At 41.7% G+C, this 15,467-nt stretch overlaps 1 protein-coding gene across 3 annotated transcripts in view; it reads left to right on the top strand.

Annotated features, from left to right (window-relative positions):
- Positions 1 to 8,595, top strand: part of Sf3b3 (splicing factor 3b subunit 3) — a 48,174-nt gene extending 39,579 nt beyond the window's left edge. For all 3 annotated transcript variants that reach the window (XM_048792486.1, XM_048792487.1, XM_015496100.2), the window contains exons 18-26: positions 1,542 to 1,716; positions 2,337 to 2,542; positions 2,640 to 2,796; positions 3,724 to 3,849; positions 4,707 to 4,919; positions 5,495 to 5,593; positions 6,854 to 6,997; positions 7,573 to 7,677; positions 7,997 to 8,595. In XM_048792486.1, coding sequence (XP_048648443.1) covers positions 1,542 to 1,716; positions 2,337 to 2,542; positions 2,640 to 2,796; positions 3,724 to 3,849; positions 4,707 to 4,919; positions 5,495 to 5,593; positions 6,854 to 6,997; positions 7,573 to 7,677; positions 7,997 to 8,137 — 1,366 coding nt within the window. In that variant the 3' untranslated portion in view covers positions 8,138 to 8,595. The remainder of the gene's footprint in view (positions 1 to 1,541; positions 1,717 to 2,336; positions 2,543 to 2,639; positions 2,797 to 3,723; positions 3,850 to 4,706; positions 4,920 to 5,494; positions 5,594 to 6,853; positions 6,998 to 7,572; positions 7,678 to 7,996) is intronic.
- The last annotated feature ends 6,872 nt before the right edge of the window (positions 8,596 to 15,467 follow it).

The raw sequence follows: 15,467 nt of genomic DNA on the forward strand, positions 1-15,467 counted from the left end.
CGAGAGAAAGGGGTTCACTTTCATTTTGTTGCATATGGATTTCCAGTTTTCCCAGCACCATTTGTTGAAGATGCTATCCTTCCTCCATTGCATGCTTTTAGCCCCTTTATCAAATATAAGATAGTTGTAGTTTTGCTCTGTTCTGTACCATTGGTCCACCCGCCTGTTTTGGTACCAGTACCATGCTGTTTTTGTTACTATTGCTCTGTAGTATAGTTTGAAGTCTGGCATCGCTATACCGCCTGATTCACACTTCCTGCTTAGCATTGTTTTTGCTATGAGAGAATGAATTTTAACATTTATTTTTCAGTTTTTGGCGGACACAACCTCTTTGTATGTGGTGCTGAAAATCGAACCCGGGCCGCACGCATGCCAGGCGAGCGCGCTACCGCTTGAGCCACATCCCCAGCCCTCACTTGACATTTTAGAAAACTACTCCCTGTGTCATATCGTCTAAGATCTTCTGAGATTCTTGTCTTTCTAATTCTTAAACCTTTCTCAGGTTTGAGGGCTCAGTCAATTTGTAGTTTAACTCTGTACCTCTTTTCAACTACTAGAATTTTATTTGGCATTTCATATCTACTATAATCTACTATTTTATCCTTTGTAGGTTTTTATGTTTTAATGCAGAAAATATTTAAACTGTGACTATAAGTACATCATTAGAAATCTAGTCACTATTTTTTAAGAGTGCCTACGTTCTCCTTGTTTTTACACATAGTTTGGCTTGGATTTGTGTTTCTATGTCCTGTTGGACAGAAGTTTGTATTCCCTTACTTGCTATCTCTTGGATTGTCCATGAGTTTCTTAAAGGTATGATTATTTTCATTCAGAATAGTACCATCTATTTTTAAAAACATGATCAGCGGGCTGGGGTTATAGCTCAGTGATAGAGCGCTTGCCTAGCACATGTGAAGCACTGGGTTCGAACCTTAGCACCACACAAAAATAAATAAATAGGAGCTGGGATTGAGCTCAATGGTAAAGCACTCGCATAGCATGTGTAAGGCCCTGGGATCAATCCTCAGCACCACATAAAAAAAAATATATTAAAGATATTGCATCCAAATACAACTAAAAAATAAATATTTTAAATAAATAAAATAAAGGTATGTCTCCATCTATAATTTAAAATTTTCAAAAAAAAAAAAAAATGATCAGCCTAATACCACATTAGGTAATTGCAGTGCTTTACAACAAATTTAGAATTTTAGTGCTCCTTATTTCTGGATTTGTCAGTAAAAGAAGAGATTCTGCCTTTCACTATCATATTATCACTGGAGTGATAAATATCTTTGATGATCATAAGGTGTGTTGCAATGGTAGATACCAAAATCAGTGTAAAATTGCTGAAGGGGATGGCCCTTCTGGATTTCCTTATTCACTATGTGGAATCTTCTAGCTTGCTGTCTTTTTGTATTTTGTAATGGCAACATTAAAGCTTCAGGGGTTGTGTTTACTATCACTGATCATGGTCCATTTCAGCATCAGTTTCTAGGTCCTGAGTGAATAACCTGTTAATCCTTTGCTTTTCGTCTTAGGATTTTGGCATTGGAGAAGCTTGGTGCTGTCTTCAATCAAGTAGCCTTTCCACTTCAGTACACACCCAGGAAATTTGTCATCCACCCTGAGAGTAACAACCTTATCATTATTGAGACAGACCACAATGCCTATACTGAGGCTACAAAAGCTCAGAGAAAGCAGCAGATGGCAGAGGTGATGTGTCTGACTTCCGTGGTTCAGTTTAAAGGCGTGCCTGGGTACTTATATAGGAAAGTCAGTCTTGTGGCTGAGTATTAAAATACTAACCTGGATTTTTCAGGATTCCACTTCCACTAAGGAAGAGTTCTTCAGTCCCTGAACTTCCAAAATAGGTTGTGTTAAATGTTTCCTGGATTTGAACCCAGAGGAAACAGCTTTCAGATTTCCCCACAATACCAGCTCTTTCCAGAAACCATTTCCTAGCAAAAACCAAATAATCATAACCATGTAGAACTGGATCCAGCCTGAAAGAGAGGAGATTAATAGTCTTAGCAAGGGATATGAAGTAATCTAGATATAAAAATGGAGGTTTTCAGACCACTAATATTTGCTACAACTGGTATATTCTTTTGGCATTTTCTTCTCAAATTTAACTTGGTGGTAGTGATCCAGGTAGTGATCTTTGTACTTCCTCTCATCAGTGCATGTTTCCCTTGAATCTTTACTTTGGGAAATCCAGGTTTTAGATAACAACAGTCTTTGCTATTTTATGTGTTAAGCTTCCCCTCTAATGTTCTTGCTGCTTACGCACTTCTCACCTCTGAACACACTGACTCTTTTCTTTTTGGATTTAGGAAATGGTGGAAGCAGCAGGAGAGGATGAACGTGAGCTAGCTGCAGAAATGGCAGCAGCATTCCTCAATGAAAACCTCCCTGAATCCATTTTTGGAGCTCCCAAGGCTGGCAATGGGCAATGGGCTTCTGTGATCCGGGTGATGAATCCTATTCAGGGTAACACCCTGGATCTTGTCCAGCTGGAACAGAATGAGGCAGCTTTTAGGTAAGGAGCTTAGGACAGTTCAGGATTTGTTAGGCAGGTACCAGAATTCTTTGGGTTTTGACTAATGCCTGACTCTTGCTTTTTTCTCTTTTTGTAGTGTGGCTGTGTGTAGGTTCTCCAACACTGGTGAAGACTGGTATGTGCTGGTGGGTGTGGCTAAGGACCTGATACTCAACCCTCGATCTGTGGCAGGAGGCTTTGTCTATACTTACAAGCTTGTGAACAATGGGGAAAAACTGGAGTTTTTGCACAAGGTACGAATCAGCCAGTGATTCCCTGACTCTTAGGTTCTCCACTTTTGCTGAACTTATGAGTCAGATCTTTTGGGGTTCAGCTCATTGATTCTAATCCATCTCTTGGCAGCACAGAGATAATGCTGAGGTCATGCTTTAGTGATGCACCAGTGCCTAGCTCCAAGAAGAAGCCTGGGTGCTAACCACCCACAGTGGGAAGATAGATGCACATTGAATCACCTCCTTGTTTACTGTCTCACTCAGGAAGCAGCAGTTCGTGACCAAAATTTAGCAGTTTTAAACAATTAATATTCTGGGAAGTTACCATTTAATAGAAACAGAGTTTCTGTTTGGGAGGATAAAAAATCTGGAGATGATGTGGTGATAGTTGCATAACAGTATAAATATAGTTAATGCCTCTGAACTGTATAGACATGTCTTAAAATATAAATGATAAATTACTCCCTCAGTCCTACCATGAGGAGTGTCTTCTTGGAGTTAATCACTTCACAGACCATTCTTTGTGTTAAACTTACTGTCTCTCTCTCATAACTGTCACTTTTCTCTAGCATTCCTTTTCCATCCCTCCATAAACCTCAGTCACTTCTCAGATGTTGAAACTTAACTGTTAAATTTCATGGTGGCAGTTAAACCTAGCATAGGCTGAGGGCAGCACTCATCAGGCACCAGACTTCACATTTGTGGCATTGAGCCACTTGCTAGGTGAAATGCATTGTATAGGATCTGTTTACCCAAGGATGCTGTTTCATGGAGACTCCTGCATATATGGTTTATTTCTCTCATGAGCAAAGATACATAGAGTCACTTGCTGTCTATCTTCCTGACAGGTGCCCATAGAAGCAGGCAGTTCTGGGTTGAAGGGGTGAAACTAGCTTGTGGCTGTGTGTTCTGACAGGTGTATGACCTGTTTTTTTTTTCTCTCAAAAGACTCCAGTGGAAGAAGTTCCTGCTGCCATTGCTCCATTTCAAGGGAGGGTGTTAATTGGTGTGGGGAAGCTTTTGCGAGTCTACGACCTGGGGAAAAAGAAGTTACTCCGAAAATGTGAGAATAAGGTAAATATTCTGATGTGGAGGCTAGGACCTAGCTATGAGGCAAGAGGGAGCATTGTTGGGGTAATGGACACTGATTCTTGAAGTCATGTGACTTTATTAGAACCATATTATATTCCCCCTATTCCACCCTCAGAATTAGACTTCTTAAGTCTTGAGAAGGGCAGAAGTAGATGATCTCATTCAAACCAAGAACCAGCTTTTTATTCTTATTTTCTTATAAAGAATTTAGACATGTATTTTCACTATTATTGGGCTGGGGTTGTGGCTCAGTGGTAGAGCGCCTGCCTAGAATGTGTGTAAGGCACTAAGTTTGATCCTCAGTACCACATAAAAAATAAATAAAACAAAGGTATTGTGTCCATCTACAACTAAAAAAAATTTTTTTAAAAAGACTCATTCTTTTCCCTACCTTCTAGGCATTTATCGCTGGCTGCTATTCTTTTGATGTGTACTTTTCTGCATACCCTATGTATGTTCTAGTCAGAGAAAGCTGGATTTTTCTGTAGGTTCTTTTTTTTTTTTTTTTTTTAATTATTTTTTGGGCTGGAGTTGTGGCTCCACAATAGAGTGCTTGCCTCATACATGTGAGGCACTGCGTTCGATTCCCAGCACCGCATATAAACAAGCAAATAAAATAAAGGTCCATCAACAACTAAAAAATATTTTTTTAAAAAATTTATTTTTTAATTGTAGTTGGACACAATATATTTATTTTTATGTGGTGCTGAGGATTGAACCCAGTGCCTCTCACATAGCTAGGCAAGCATTCTATCTCTGAGCCACAACCCCAGCCTCAATTTTCTGTAGGTTCAAATTCCAGAATTCATTTCTGATCTTGTTTTTTTTTCCCCCCCCAGCATATTGCCAATTATATATCTGGAATCCAGACTATTGGACATAGAGTAATTGTGTCTGATGTCCAAGAAAGTTTCATCTGGGTTCGCTACAAGCGTAATGAGAACCAGCTCATCATTTTTGCTGATGACACCTACCCCCGGTGGGTCACTACAGCTAGCCTCCTAGACTATGACACTGTGGCTGGAGCAGACAAGTTTGGTAACATTTGTGTGGTGAGTTGTTATTTACTTTGGTTACTGTGATGTGTAGGAAAGTTAAGTTTGGTTTGTGGTGTTGGTAAAGCCAAAGAGCCAGGATTATGATCTCTAATACGGGAAGTAAACATGGGTATAAGATTCAGTCCTGCTAAGGCTAATGCTAAAAAACAAAAATCTTTCTGATCTTCTTACCAGTCTTTTGATATCCACTCCAAACCCCATGGTCACCTCCTTCCTTTCCATAGAACATAATTTAATATTGATAGGTTTTGTTTGAACTAATGGATAATATTTATTTTTACCTTTTGGTAGAATCTTAGCTTGCCCAGGCCTGACTTCTTTTGTTTGTAATCTGTAGTCTAGTTTTGTTCTTTTTGTGCTGAACCTTTCTTAAAGCTTGGTTCTCTTGGATTTCTCACACCTCAGACACAGCTCCCAGAGCAGGTATAGGATATTTGGGCTCCAGCATCTGTCTAGATAGTTTTCCTAGGTAGTTTCTTGCTTAAAAGGACCCAGGCAAGCATATTGCTTTTTGATCCAGGGGAGCAGGTTTAGGTCCCATCCCTATGATTTGTGTCACTTCCTTATAGGTGAGGCTCCCACCTAACACCAATGATGAAGTGGATGAGGATCCCACAGGAAACAAAGCCCTATGGGACCGGGGCTTGCTCAACGGGGCCTCACAAAAGGTAAGATTGCACAAAGGGCCCAAGTGAAAGATAAGTTCACTACCTTCCCTCTTGCCCTCACTGAAGAAAGAGTCTTGATTGGATTATCCATGATGCACCTGACTGCTGAATGTTCTCTTGCATGTTCTTTATAAGTTTAAAATAAGAATTTTCTGAGACATTCTGTCAGAATGTCAATCAGTAAAAATCTATTTGGAGAACAGTGAGGTCCTTGAAAAATATGGACATAAGGTTCATTCCCAGTATTAGCCACCTCTTCTCTGGGTCTTGAACTTTGCTCATCTTCTTTAGGCATATACTTTAATAGAGAATCGCTGGACTTTTTGAAGACGGATCTGTTTTAGAGAACAACCTAGTGATAGCTGTTGTTTATAATTGTTATGTGGTTTTCTTTCTTTTTTCTTTTTTTTTTTTTTTTAGTAGTAGTTGGACACAATACTTTTATTTCACTTATTTATTTTTTTTGTGGTGCTGAGAATCGAACCAGGGTCTTACACATGCAAAGTGAGTGCTCTACTGCTGAGCCACAACCCTAGCCCCTTCTTTTTTTCAATTGTAAACTTGATAATTTAACCAAAAGGTTTGTACATGATAATTGTTTACGAGAAATTATCTAACCTCAGTATGTTTTGAGGCACCAAGATTTAAAATAATGAAGGAATGTAAAAAGGTGTTTTTAGATTTCAGTAATTTTTGGATTAAATTAATTAATTAACTAGTTTTGATACTGGCGACTAAACCAGGGATGCTTAGCCACTGAACTATATTTTTAAACTTTTTTTTTTTTTTTTTTTTTTTTTTTAATTTTGAGACAGGGTCTCACTAAGTTACTTAGGGCCTCACTAAGTTGCTGAGGCTGGTCTCGAACTTTGATCCTCCTGCTTTAGCCTCCAAGTCGCTGATATTACAGGCAGGTGCCACTGCACTTGGCAATTTTTCAATTTTAAAAGATAATGAAATGTGCTAGGTAGAGTGGCATAACTGGAATCTCAGCTAACTCTGGGAGGCTAAGGCAGAAGATTGCAAGTTTAAGGCCATCTAAGGATTGCAGGTTTAAACAACTTAGCAAGACCCCGTTTCAGAATTTTAAAATGGAAAGGGCTGGGGATTTTGCTTAGTAGTAGGGCATCCCTGGGTGTAATCCCTAGTTCTGTCCCAGAAAAAGGTGGTTAAATGTTCCTGGAGGCACTGCTTGCCCACAGGAAGCCTGAACAGGCTCCAGAGAGCACATATAGTTAATAGTTTGTTTTTGACTTGCAGGCAGAGGTGATCATGAACTACCATGTTGGGGAGACAGTGCTGTCATTACAGAAGACTACGTTGATCCCTGGAGGTTCAGAGTCACTTGTCTATACCACCTTGTCAGGTGGAATTGGCATCCTTGTCCCATTCACATCCCATGAGGTGAGATTCCCCCACATGGTTTTGGCCTTGGCCTTGGCCTTTCTAGTGTTGAATCTGCCTAAGAGGGAAAGTCCATTTATGTATCCTTATTTGTAATTAGGAGTTACAAGTGCCTGGGAGAATAGGAATCCTGAATTTTTACCCCCTGAGCAAAATCATTTAATTTATATAATACTAATTCTGATTTGGGTATAGGTTATTCTCAGGCTAAAGCCCCAGAAATGGACTTCTACAGACTAGAAATGATGGAATATTGTCCTTTGGGGGACTCATTGTCTTATGGAATTGGCTAAGTTTGGTTCATGTCATTCTAGCCAGGAATCTGACCTCACAGGCCACTGTTAGCAAATGACAGTCTCTCTTGTATTACAAATACAATGAGGTCTGTTTTGGACTTTAGCTCTCTTGTTATAACAGAAAAACCTGTGACCATCAGAAGAGTGGTGAGATGTTTACTGTCTGTTCATATGGTAAAAATCAGTGGCTCATTTGTTCATTGTCCTTGTGGAAACTATAGACTAGCAGTTGAAATCATTTTTTTTTCTCAGTGACAGATTCTTTGTTTCTTCCACCAGGACCATGACTTCTTCCAACACGTAGAAATGCACCTGAGGTCTGAGCATCCCCCGCTTTGTGGGCGGGACCACCTTAGCTTTCGTTCCTATTATTTCCCTGTTAAGGTAGGTTTCTCAGCCTATTCACCTGGTCTTTTCTCTGGGCTTCTGCTTCTTAAGAGAGTAGTCCTGAGTGGAGCAGTGAGTGAGTGGATTGATAGAGGAGGCAATGATGGGGATTCATGGTTAGTGATATTCTGAGCCCTCTTCTCACAGGGCAGGCCATAGCCAGAGAAGAAGCTGTACTGGGTTTTGTCAGTCTGAACTCCAGCTACTCAGGTATCTGGGGGAGAAGAAAAAGCTCTCTCTGCAGCTGCTGCTTTAGCATATGCCTTTTTCTTTGAGTATCAAACCTTTTTCTTTCTCTTACTCTTGCATGTCTCAGAATGTGATTGATGGAGACCTCTGTGAGCAGTTCAACTCCATGGAGCCCAATAAGCAAAAGAATGTCTCTGAAGAACTGGACCGAACCCCACCTGAGGTGTCCAAGAAGCTTGAGGATATCCGGACCCGTTATGCCTTCTGAGCCCTTACTGTACCTGTGGGCTTGCCAGAGACACTGTTTTTGACCCTTACTACCATCATTACCACCTGTCTTCTGCTATATGGCAGGAGAAAGGTGACTGGATATTTAAGGCTGTAATATTAAAGCCAGTAGCTCTCTCCCCTCAACTCTTCCCTTGGAATGACTGGTTCCCCCTAAAATTGGCACAGATTCACTCACTTCTCCCTGCCCAGCACATGATACATTGTCCCAACCCAATGCTCTATTCCTGAAACCATCTCTGCATTGATATTTGGCTCTCTTCTACTTTTGTACACACCCTTAATTTTTAACTTGTTTTCCTGTAAATACAGTTTTGTACAATGTTATTTGTGGGAGGGAGGAAGATAAGTTAAGGTGGGGTCAGGTTGGATACAGTATGACTCCTAAATTCTGTCACTTGGAACCTGCCCAGAAATGCAAACCTAGTTTTTAAGGTGGCTGGCATCTGTGTTTCTTTTTCTATGAATGAGAATTCAGGTGGGAGATTTGAGTGTGAATTGGAGCAAAAACTGAGTCCACTCCTTCCTTTCAGGTTTCTATCTGGATTTCTGATAACCTGTGGCCTCCTGTCACAGGCTCCCCTGTGATTTCTTTTAGTTTTCCTGATTCTTTGCTATGCAGGTGGATGTCTACCCACTGTTCCCATTGGATACTGAGGAGTGGTGGTTGATGTCTTTTCCCAGTCTAAGTTCCCTTGTACTCTTGAAGTCTTAGAATGATTGGATTTAGCATGGCTCCCATCTGGGCAGTCTCATTAAACAAAGCTTCCTTCACTTCTTGAGAAAGTCCTTGACTACTGTGAAGGGTCAACGAAAATAGATGATCCCAATACTAGCCTTCCCTTGGGACCCGTCAGTGTGTGTTGCACCCTTAAGCACATGGGGTGGGCTGTCTACAGTGCATATCTTGGGTAGATTTCAGAGGGCCTTGGGAATAAAAGGAAGGATCACTGAGAGCCCATCAGCCAGAAGTGGCCCAGTTTCAAAAATGTTCCAGTCCCCCAGTTGGAAATTCCTCCGCTTGCCTATGTGGGAAGCCCTAATCTTTCAGGCAATCCTTCTGAGCATTGAACCCAAAGAAACCTGAGCTCACTTGCTTTCAGAATGTCATAAAGTAAAACATTGAGTAACTTTTCTGTCATCTACAAATGGTATTTGGTAAGAATCCAGAATGGAGGTGATTATACGTGGCCTTTGAGCAGTCCAATGTAGAGAGGATTCCTAATCCATCTTTTTTTCCCTTAATGTATAGATTGCATAGGAGATGTACTTCTGAATTGCATTTAGGAAGCATTATTCCAGGACTCATTTTTTCCTATGGCCATAAATCCATTCTGTCAAATACACAGCATAGATAGATGAGCAGTGGCTCCTTATTCTAACCTCCTAACTCGGGTTTCATAGGTGCATACTCTACTTTAAAAATATTTTTATTTTTCATTTTTAGTAATACATGACAGTAGAATGCATATTTATACATGAATATAAATACATATAAAGTATGACATTTTATTTAGGTTCCCACTCTTGTGGTCGTACATGATGTGGGGTTACCTTGGTCATGTATACAAATATAAAGTTTGGAAAGTTATGTGAAAGGTATGTGGTTCCAGGGATCGAACCCAGTGCCTCACACATGCTAGGCAAGTGCTCTACACTGAGCCACAACCCCAGCCCTAGGTACATGTATAAAATCAGGAATTTTTCCCTCTGAGCTTCCTCTGTAATCTGCTCATCAGTTTGCTTGTTCTCTGCCACAGGAAGGGCTTGGGCAAGCAGAATTTCTGGAGTGCCAGTGCAAGTGTTCAGGCTTGAATTTGCTGAGATGAGGAATTTTGCCTTGTTCATAGCTACTACCTCACATCCTATAAAAGGTGTCTGACAAATATTTAGCAATTATATGAGGCTGAATCGCAAGTCCCATCTCTAGTTGTTAAGGGGACCTAAGTGGCTAATTGGGTTTGGTTGAACAACAACCAGGTAAACAGAGCTGTCTGCAGCCTTGCAAAAATCAAGAGACTGCTGGGGAACTTGGAAAGGAGGAATATTGTCAAAACTGTCATCTGCACTTGGTTATTGGGTTTGTTCCCATCCTGCTCTTCTGTTAAGCCCCTGTGACTTGGATCTAAGAGGACCAAAAAGTTTTCAGCAGCTTTCCCCAGACCTCTGGGGCCAGAGGTTGTGCAGATGTTTCCTTCGGAAAATCTCTGGCCAAGAATAGCATTCCTTTTGGGGAGGGGGTTCAAGTTGGACTGTGTCTGGAATGTTGCTTTTCTTGGTTTGTGTAAATGTATTGCTGGCAAAACAGCTGTTGGGACTGGGAAAGGCGCTCAGGGTTCCCCATCTCACAGCGGGAGTGCTAGACGCCAGGATATGGGTGGCTTTCATGACTGCAGCTTTTCTGGAGCTCTTCAGAGGGGAACCTGAAATGCTGAGTCATTCTTCAATGGCTTTCAAATCTCTTCAGTTCCTAAATTTGTGTGTGTGTGTGTGTGAGAGAGAGAGAGAGAGAAAGTTACTGACGATTGAAACCAGGGTTTTGTACATACTATGCAAATGCTACCAATGAGGTACAGCCCCAGACTGTCCCTTTTATTCTTTTTAGTTATACATGATATAGGCATATCACACATACATGGAGTATAACTTCCCATTCTTATGGTTGTACATGTATGTATACATACACTGGTCACCTCTTGCACTTTAGGAGTCTTGTTGAAGAATTTGTATTCATATGTGAACATAGGAAAGTTGTGTCCAATTCATTCTCCTGTCTCCCATTCTCATTCCCCGCTCCAATCTGATGACCCCCAACCTCCTTAGGGCAATGAGTGGGGGTTGCCTGTTGTGACTCAGCATCTACATATCAGAACATTCAGCCTTTGGTTATTGAGGATTGGCTTATTTCACTTAATCTTGAGTCTCCAGTTCCATCCATTTATTGGCAAATGCCATAACTTCATTCTTTATGGCTAAGTAATATTACATTGTATATACAAACCACATTTTCTTTATCCATTCATCTGTTGAAGTGCACCTAGGTTGATTCCCATAGCTTAGCTGTTGTGAATTAAGCTTCTATAAACATTGATGTGGCTGTGTCATTGTAGTATGCTGATTTTTAAGTCCTTTGGGTATAGTCCAAGGAGTGGAATAACTGGGTCAAGTGGTGGTTTTATTCTAAGTTTTTCTTTTTTAACTTGTAGTTGGACACAATACCTTTATTTTTATTTTTATGTGGTGGTGAGGCTCGAACTCAGCACCTCCTACGTGCTAGGTGAGTGCTCTACAGCTGAGCCACAACCTCAGCCCCCCATCCTAGGTTTTCTGAGGAATCTCCATACTGCTTTCCAGAGTGGTTGCACCAATTTGCAGTCCCACCAGCAATGTATGAGTATATCTTTTCCCCCACATCCTTGCCAACATTGTTACTTGTATTCTTGATAATTGCCATTCAGACTGGAGTGAGATGAAATCTCAGTGTAGTTTTAATTTTGATGTATCTAATTACTAATGATGTTGAATACTTTTTCATCATATTTGTTGACAGGTCATATTTCTTCTATGAAGTGTCCAGTTCCTTTGCCCATTTATTGATTGGGCGGTTCCATTTATTGATTGGAACATGGTAGGGATTCATTAAACACCTGCTTGGCTGTGGTTGTTTTGGAGACCTGAAAGCCCAACTTTGTAGGGCTCATGTGATGTTTGTTTTTGTTGTTTCGTTTTTTGAGTTCTTTGTATCTCCTGGAGATTAATGCTCTATCTGATGTGCAGGTGGCAAAGATATTCTCCCATTCTGTAGACTCTCATCACATTCTTGATTGTTTCCTTTGCTGTGAAGAAGCTTTTTAGTTTGATACCATCCCATTTATTGATTCTTGATTTTACCTCTTGCACTTTAGGAATCTTGTTGAAGAATTTGTTTCCTAAAGCACCATAATGGAGATTTGAGCCTACTTTTTCTGCTAGTAGGTGCAGGGTTTCTGCTCTAATGGCTAGGTCCTTGATCCACTTTGAGTTGAGATTTGGGCAGAGTGAGAGGGGTCTAATTTCCTTTTGCTACACACAGATTTCCAGTTTTCCCAGCACCACTTGTTGAAGAGGCTATCTTTTCTCTAATGTATGATTATGGATCCTTTACATAGTGTAACTGTATTTGTGTGCCCAGACCCCCTTTTTATTATTTTATCTTTGAAGCAGAATCTCAATGTTACTCAGGCTGACCTTGAATTTGTCATTCTCATGCCTCAGCCTCCCAAGTAATTGAGATTACAAGGCATTGTCACTGTGACCAACCTAAATTCTGTTTTTCTTTTTGGAAACCGGGTCTCACAGAGTTACTGAGTCTGCTTTGAACTTGCATTCTTCCTGCCTCAGCCTCCCTAGTCTCTGGGTTTATAGGGGTACACTACCATGCCCGGCTCCTAAATTCTGTTCTCTATTCAAAGTAGAAATGCTGTGTGTTTGCGTGAGTCATCCATTTTCTCATTTTCACATGAAATATGTGTGCATATTTTAAGTTTATTGCACTCTTAAAATTAATTTTCAAGGGCTGGCTATATTCAGAACTCAGAACTCCTGCAAAAATCAAAGCCTTCCCAAAAAAAGAATGTGGGGAAATAGATGGCTCACTTTGGGGAACATGGTAGAGACTCATTAAACACCTGCGTGGCTGTGGTTGTTTTGGAGACCTGAAAGCTCAACTTTGTAGGGGTCATGTGATGTTTGGGTGAACTGAAATCAGGTATAGATCATAGTGTTGGAAGCATCCCTATCACCAGTCTGAACCAATAAAAGCAAGATCTTTTTCATGAGAAGCTTGGAAAGCCACCATCAGGATACTGCCAGCCCCTAGAAGAGTGTGTTTACTTAGCACCTACTCTACCCTTTCTCCTAAGTCTGCTCCTACGTCCTCCAGAGGTTGGAGGAGAGAGTTGATAATTTGGCAGTCTGCCCTTCAGAATAGCCTAACACCCATGCTCCATTTCCTCAAAACAAATGCACAACCTAGAGACTATTGGGAAAACTTGGAAGTTTGCAAGTCTAAAAAATGAGGAGGTGGTGCCAGGTACAGTGGTTCACACCTGTAATCCTAGCAACTTGGCCTACTGAGGCAGGAGGATCACATGTTCAAGGCCAGCCTAAGCAAATTGGTGAGACCCTGTCTTGAAACAAAAGGATTGAAGTTGTAGTTAAGAGGTATAGCACTTATGCATGAGATCCTGGATTCAATTGCCAGTACCCCAAAAAAGGGGGTGGGCAGCTAAGGACAGAAAATGGTAACTTCTAGTGACCTTTGCTGGACATTAGAATTCTCTCTATGTCAGAAAAGACTCAAGAGTCTCGTAATGCCTGGGCTGAATATATCTCAATCTGATATAAATGATCAGATCTGGAAATCACTAGCTATGATAGGGAAGGAGGGAATGTTGCTACTTACTCAAAACAACAAAAAAAAAGTTATCAAAGAAAATTTAGTTTAGAACTTGCAGTTATGAAAAAGAGATAGGGAGAGGGCTCTGGAAATAGCTGAAGGACTCTGTTCAGCATCACTGTACCTTGCCCACCCCTGAATCCAGCTGCTCTGTCATACCCAGTCAAAGGCAAGCCTACATCAGTTCTGGCCTCTTATCTGCCAGAACCTGGTCTTCAAAGAGTCACCCAACAGAACTCTCCCCACTTCTCTGACTGCAAACAAAATCTCTCCTTAATGAAAGGAGAGTCTCTGCAGCTACTCTGGAGGCTGAGGTGAGTAGGATCTCAAGTTGGAGCCTAGCCTGAGCAATTTAGCAAGACCCTGTGTCCAAAAAGGGGTTAGCGATGCAGCTCTGAGATAGTGCAGCCCTGGGTTCAATCCCTAGTACTTCAAGGAAAAAAAAAAAATGTTGCTTTTGATGAGGTTGGTTGGGGAGTTGGGCTATTCTGAAGGGCAGACTGCCAAATTATCAACACTCTCCTCCAACCTCTGGAGGACGTAGGAGCAGACTTAGGAGAAAGGGTAGAGTAGGTGCTAAGTAAACACACTCTTCTAGGGGCTGGCAGTATCCTGATGGTGGCCATCTTTCAGGCCATGAACATGTGTGTGTAAGCTAGTGACATGATAGTCGAGACAGGTATTAATAACTGGGTTATTGGGCCCCAAAGCTGTTAGACATGCTGCGGGCTCTCCTTTAAGGATCTGATGTAACTGAAGAAAGGCAACTTTGCCTGACAAAACCAGAAGCAAGGCTCCATCTGTCAGATGCCAAGCAGGAAAGAAGTCTATGGCGAAAACATTGGACATGGCATCAGATGACTTGTGGTTCACTACCTCTAAGCTCCTTCTGGGTTTCCTGGCTATAAAACGATAAAAGCAAGACTGACTGACCTATGACTGTGGTTACAGGGACATGCTGAGCATCCAGGGTCTGAAGAGCCGTGGCCCTGGAAGACCCCAAGCCACCTCCATTGTGAACCTTTTGTGTTATATAGGGACACTTGGGAAGGAGGGCATCCTTCTAAGCCAAGAGTCCCCAGTGAGGTCCTGTGACTGTGTCTCCATCATCTTTGCCCCCCTCTGCCTCCCAGGGACTGCCTGTGAATCAAGCCTCAGCAGAGCTCTTCAGCATGGCCTTGCAGAGGGTGTAGCCAGGGTAGCCACTGCCAGGGAGTAGAGGTGGGGCAGTAGTTGTGTACATTCCAGTGTGGGCACATTGCAAGTTCAGGGAATCCAGCTTTCTCCAGTCAACTAAGGAAGCATTTCTTTAACTGCCAAATCAATTCCCATTTAGAATAAGCCCTGCTCTCATGTCCAGGCCGGCCTTCCCAGACTAGATGCAGTGGAATCCTAGATGTTAACAAGGGGCCCTTAATGAAGGGTTCTGTGCTCACATTCTGGGAAGCACCGCAAACTCCCCTCCTCGGTAGTTCACTTCTTTGAACAACAGCATCCATTGTGATGTCCGGTGGTGGAAGAGCTGAAGGATGCCTTTCGGGGAGGGAGTTGGCCACCCCCAACTACTCCAAATACAGTCTAGTAAAATCAGGGAACTTGATTTGAAAACTACTCTGGAAAGGTTATGGTGCTGTCCCTGAAGACCCACAGAACTCTGCTAGAGAGGGCCACCCTCAGACCAGTCACTGTGATCCAGGTAAAACAAGACTTCCCATGCCTTTGCAGATAGACTGAGGGAGAGGCTCTTCTTTTTCCAGGAGTAACCACAGGGCTGGGTCTGAGGCTTTGGGGTTAGACTCAGTAACCAGCTGTGGAATTTTCCACCTCCCTAAACTCAGGTCCCTATCTGAAGACTGGTAGAGTTGGTCATTTT

This window comes from Marmota marmota, unplaced genomic scaffold (genome assembly GCF_001458135.2).
Source record: "Marmota marmota marmota unplaced genomic scaffold, marMar, whole genome shotgun sequence".
Classification (NCBI taxonomy): Eukaryota; Metazoa; Chordata; class Mammalia; order Rodentia; family Sciuridae; genus Marmota; species Marmota marmota.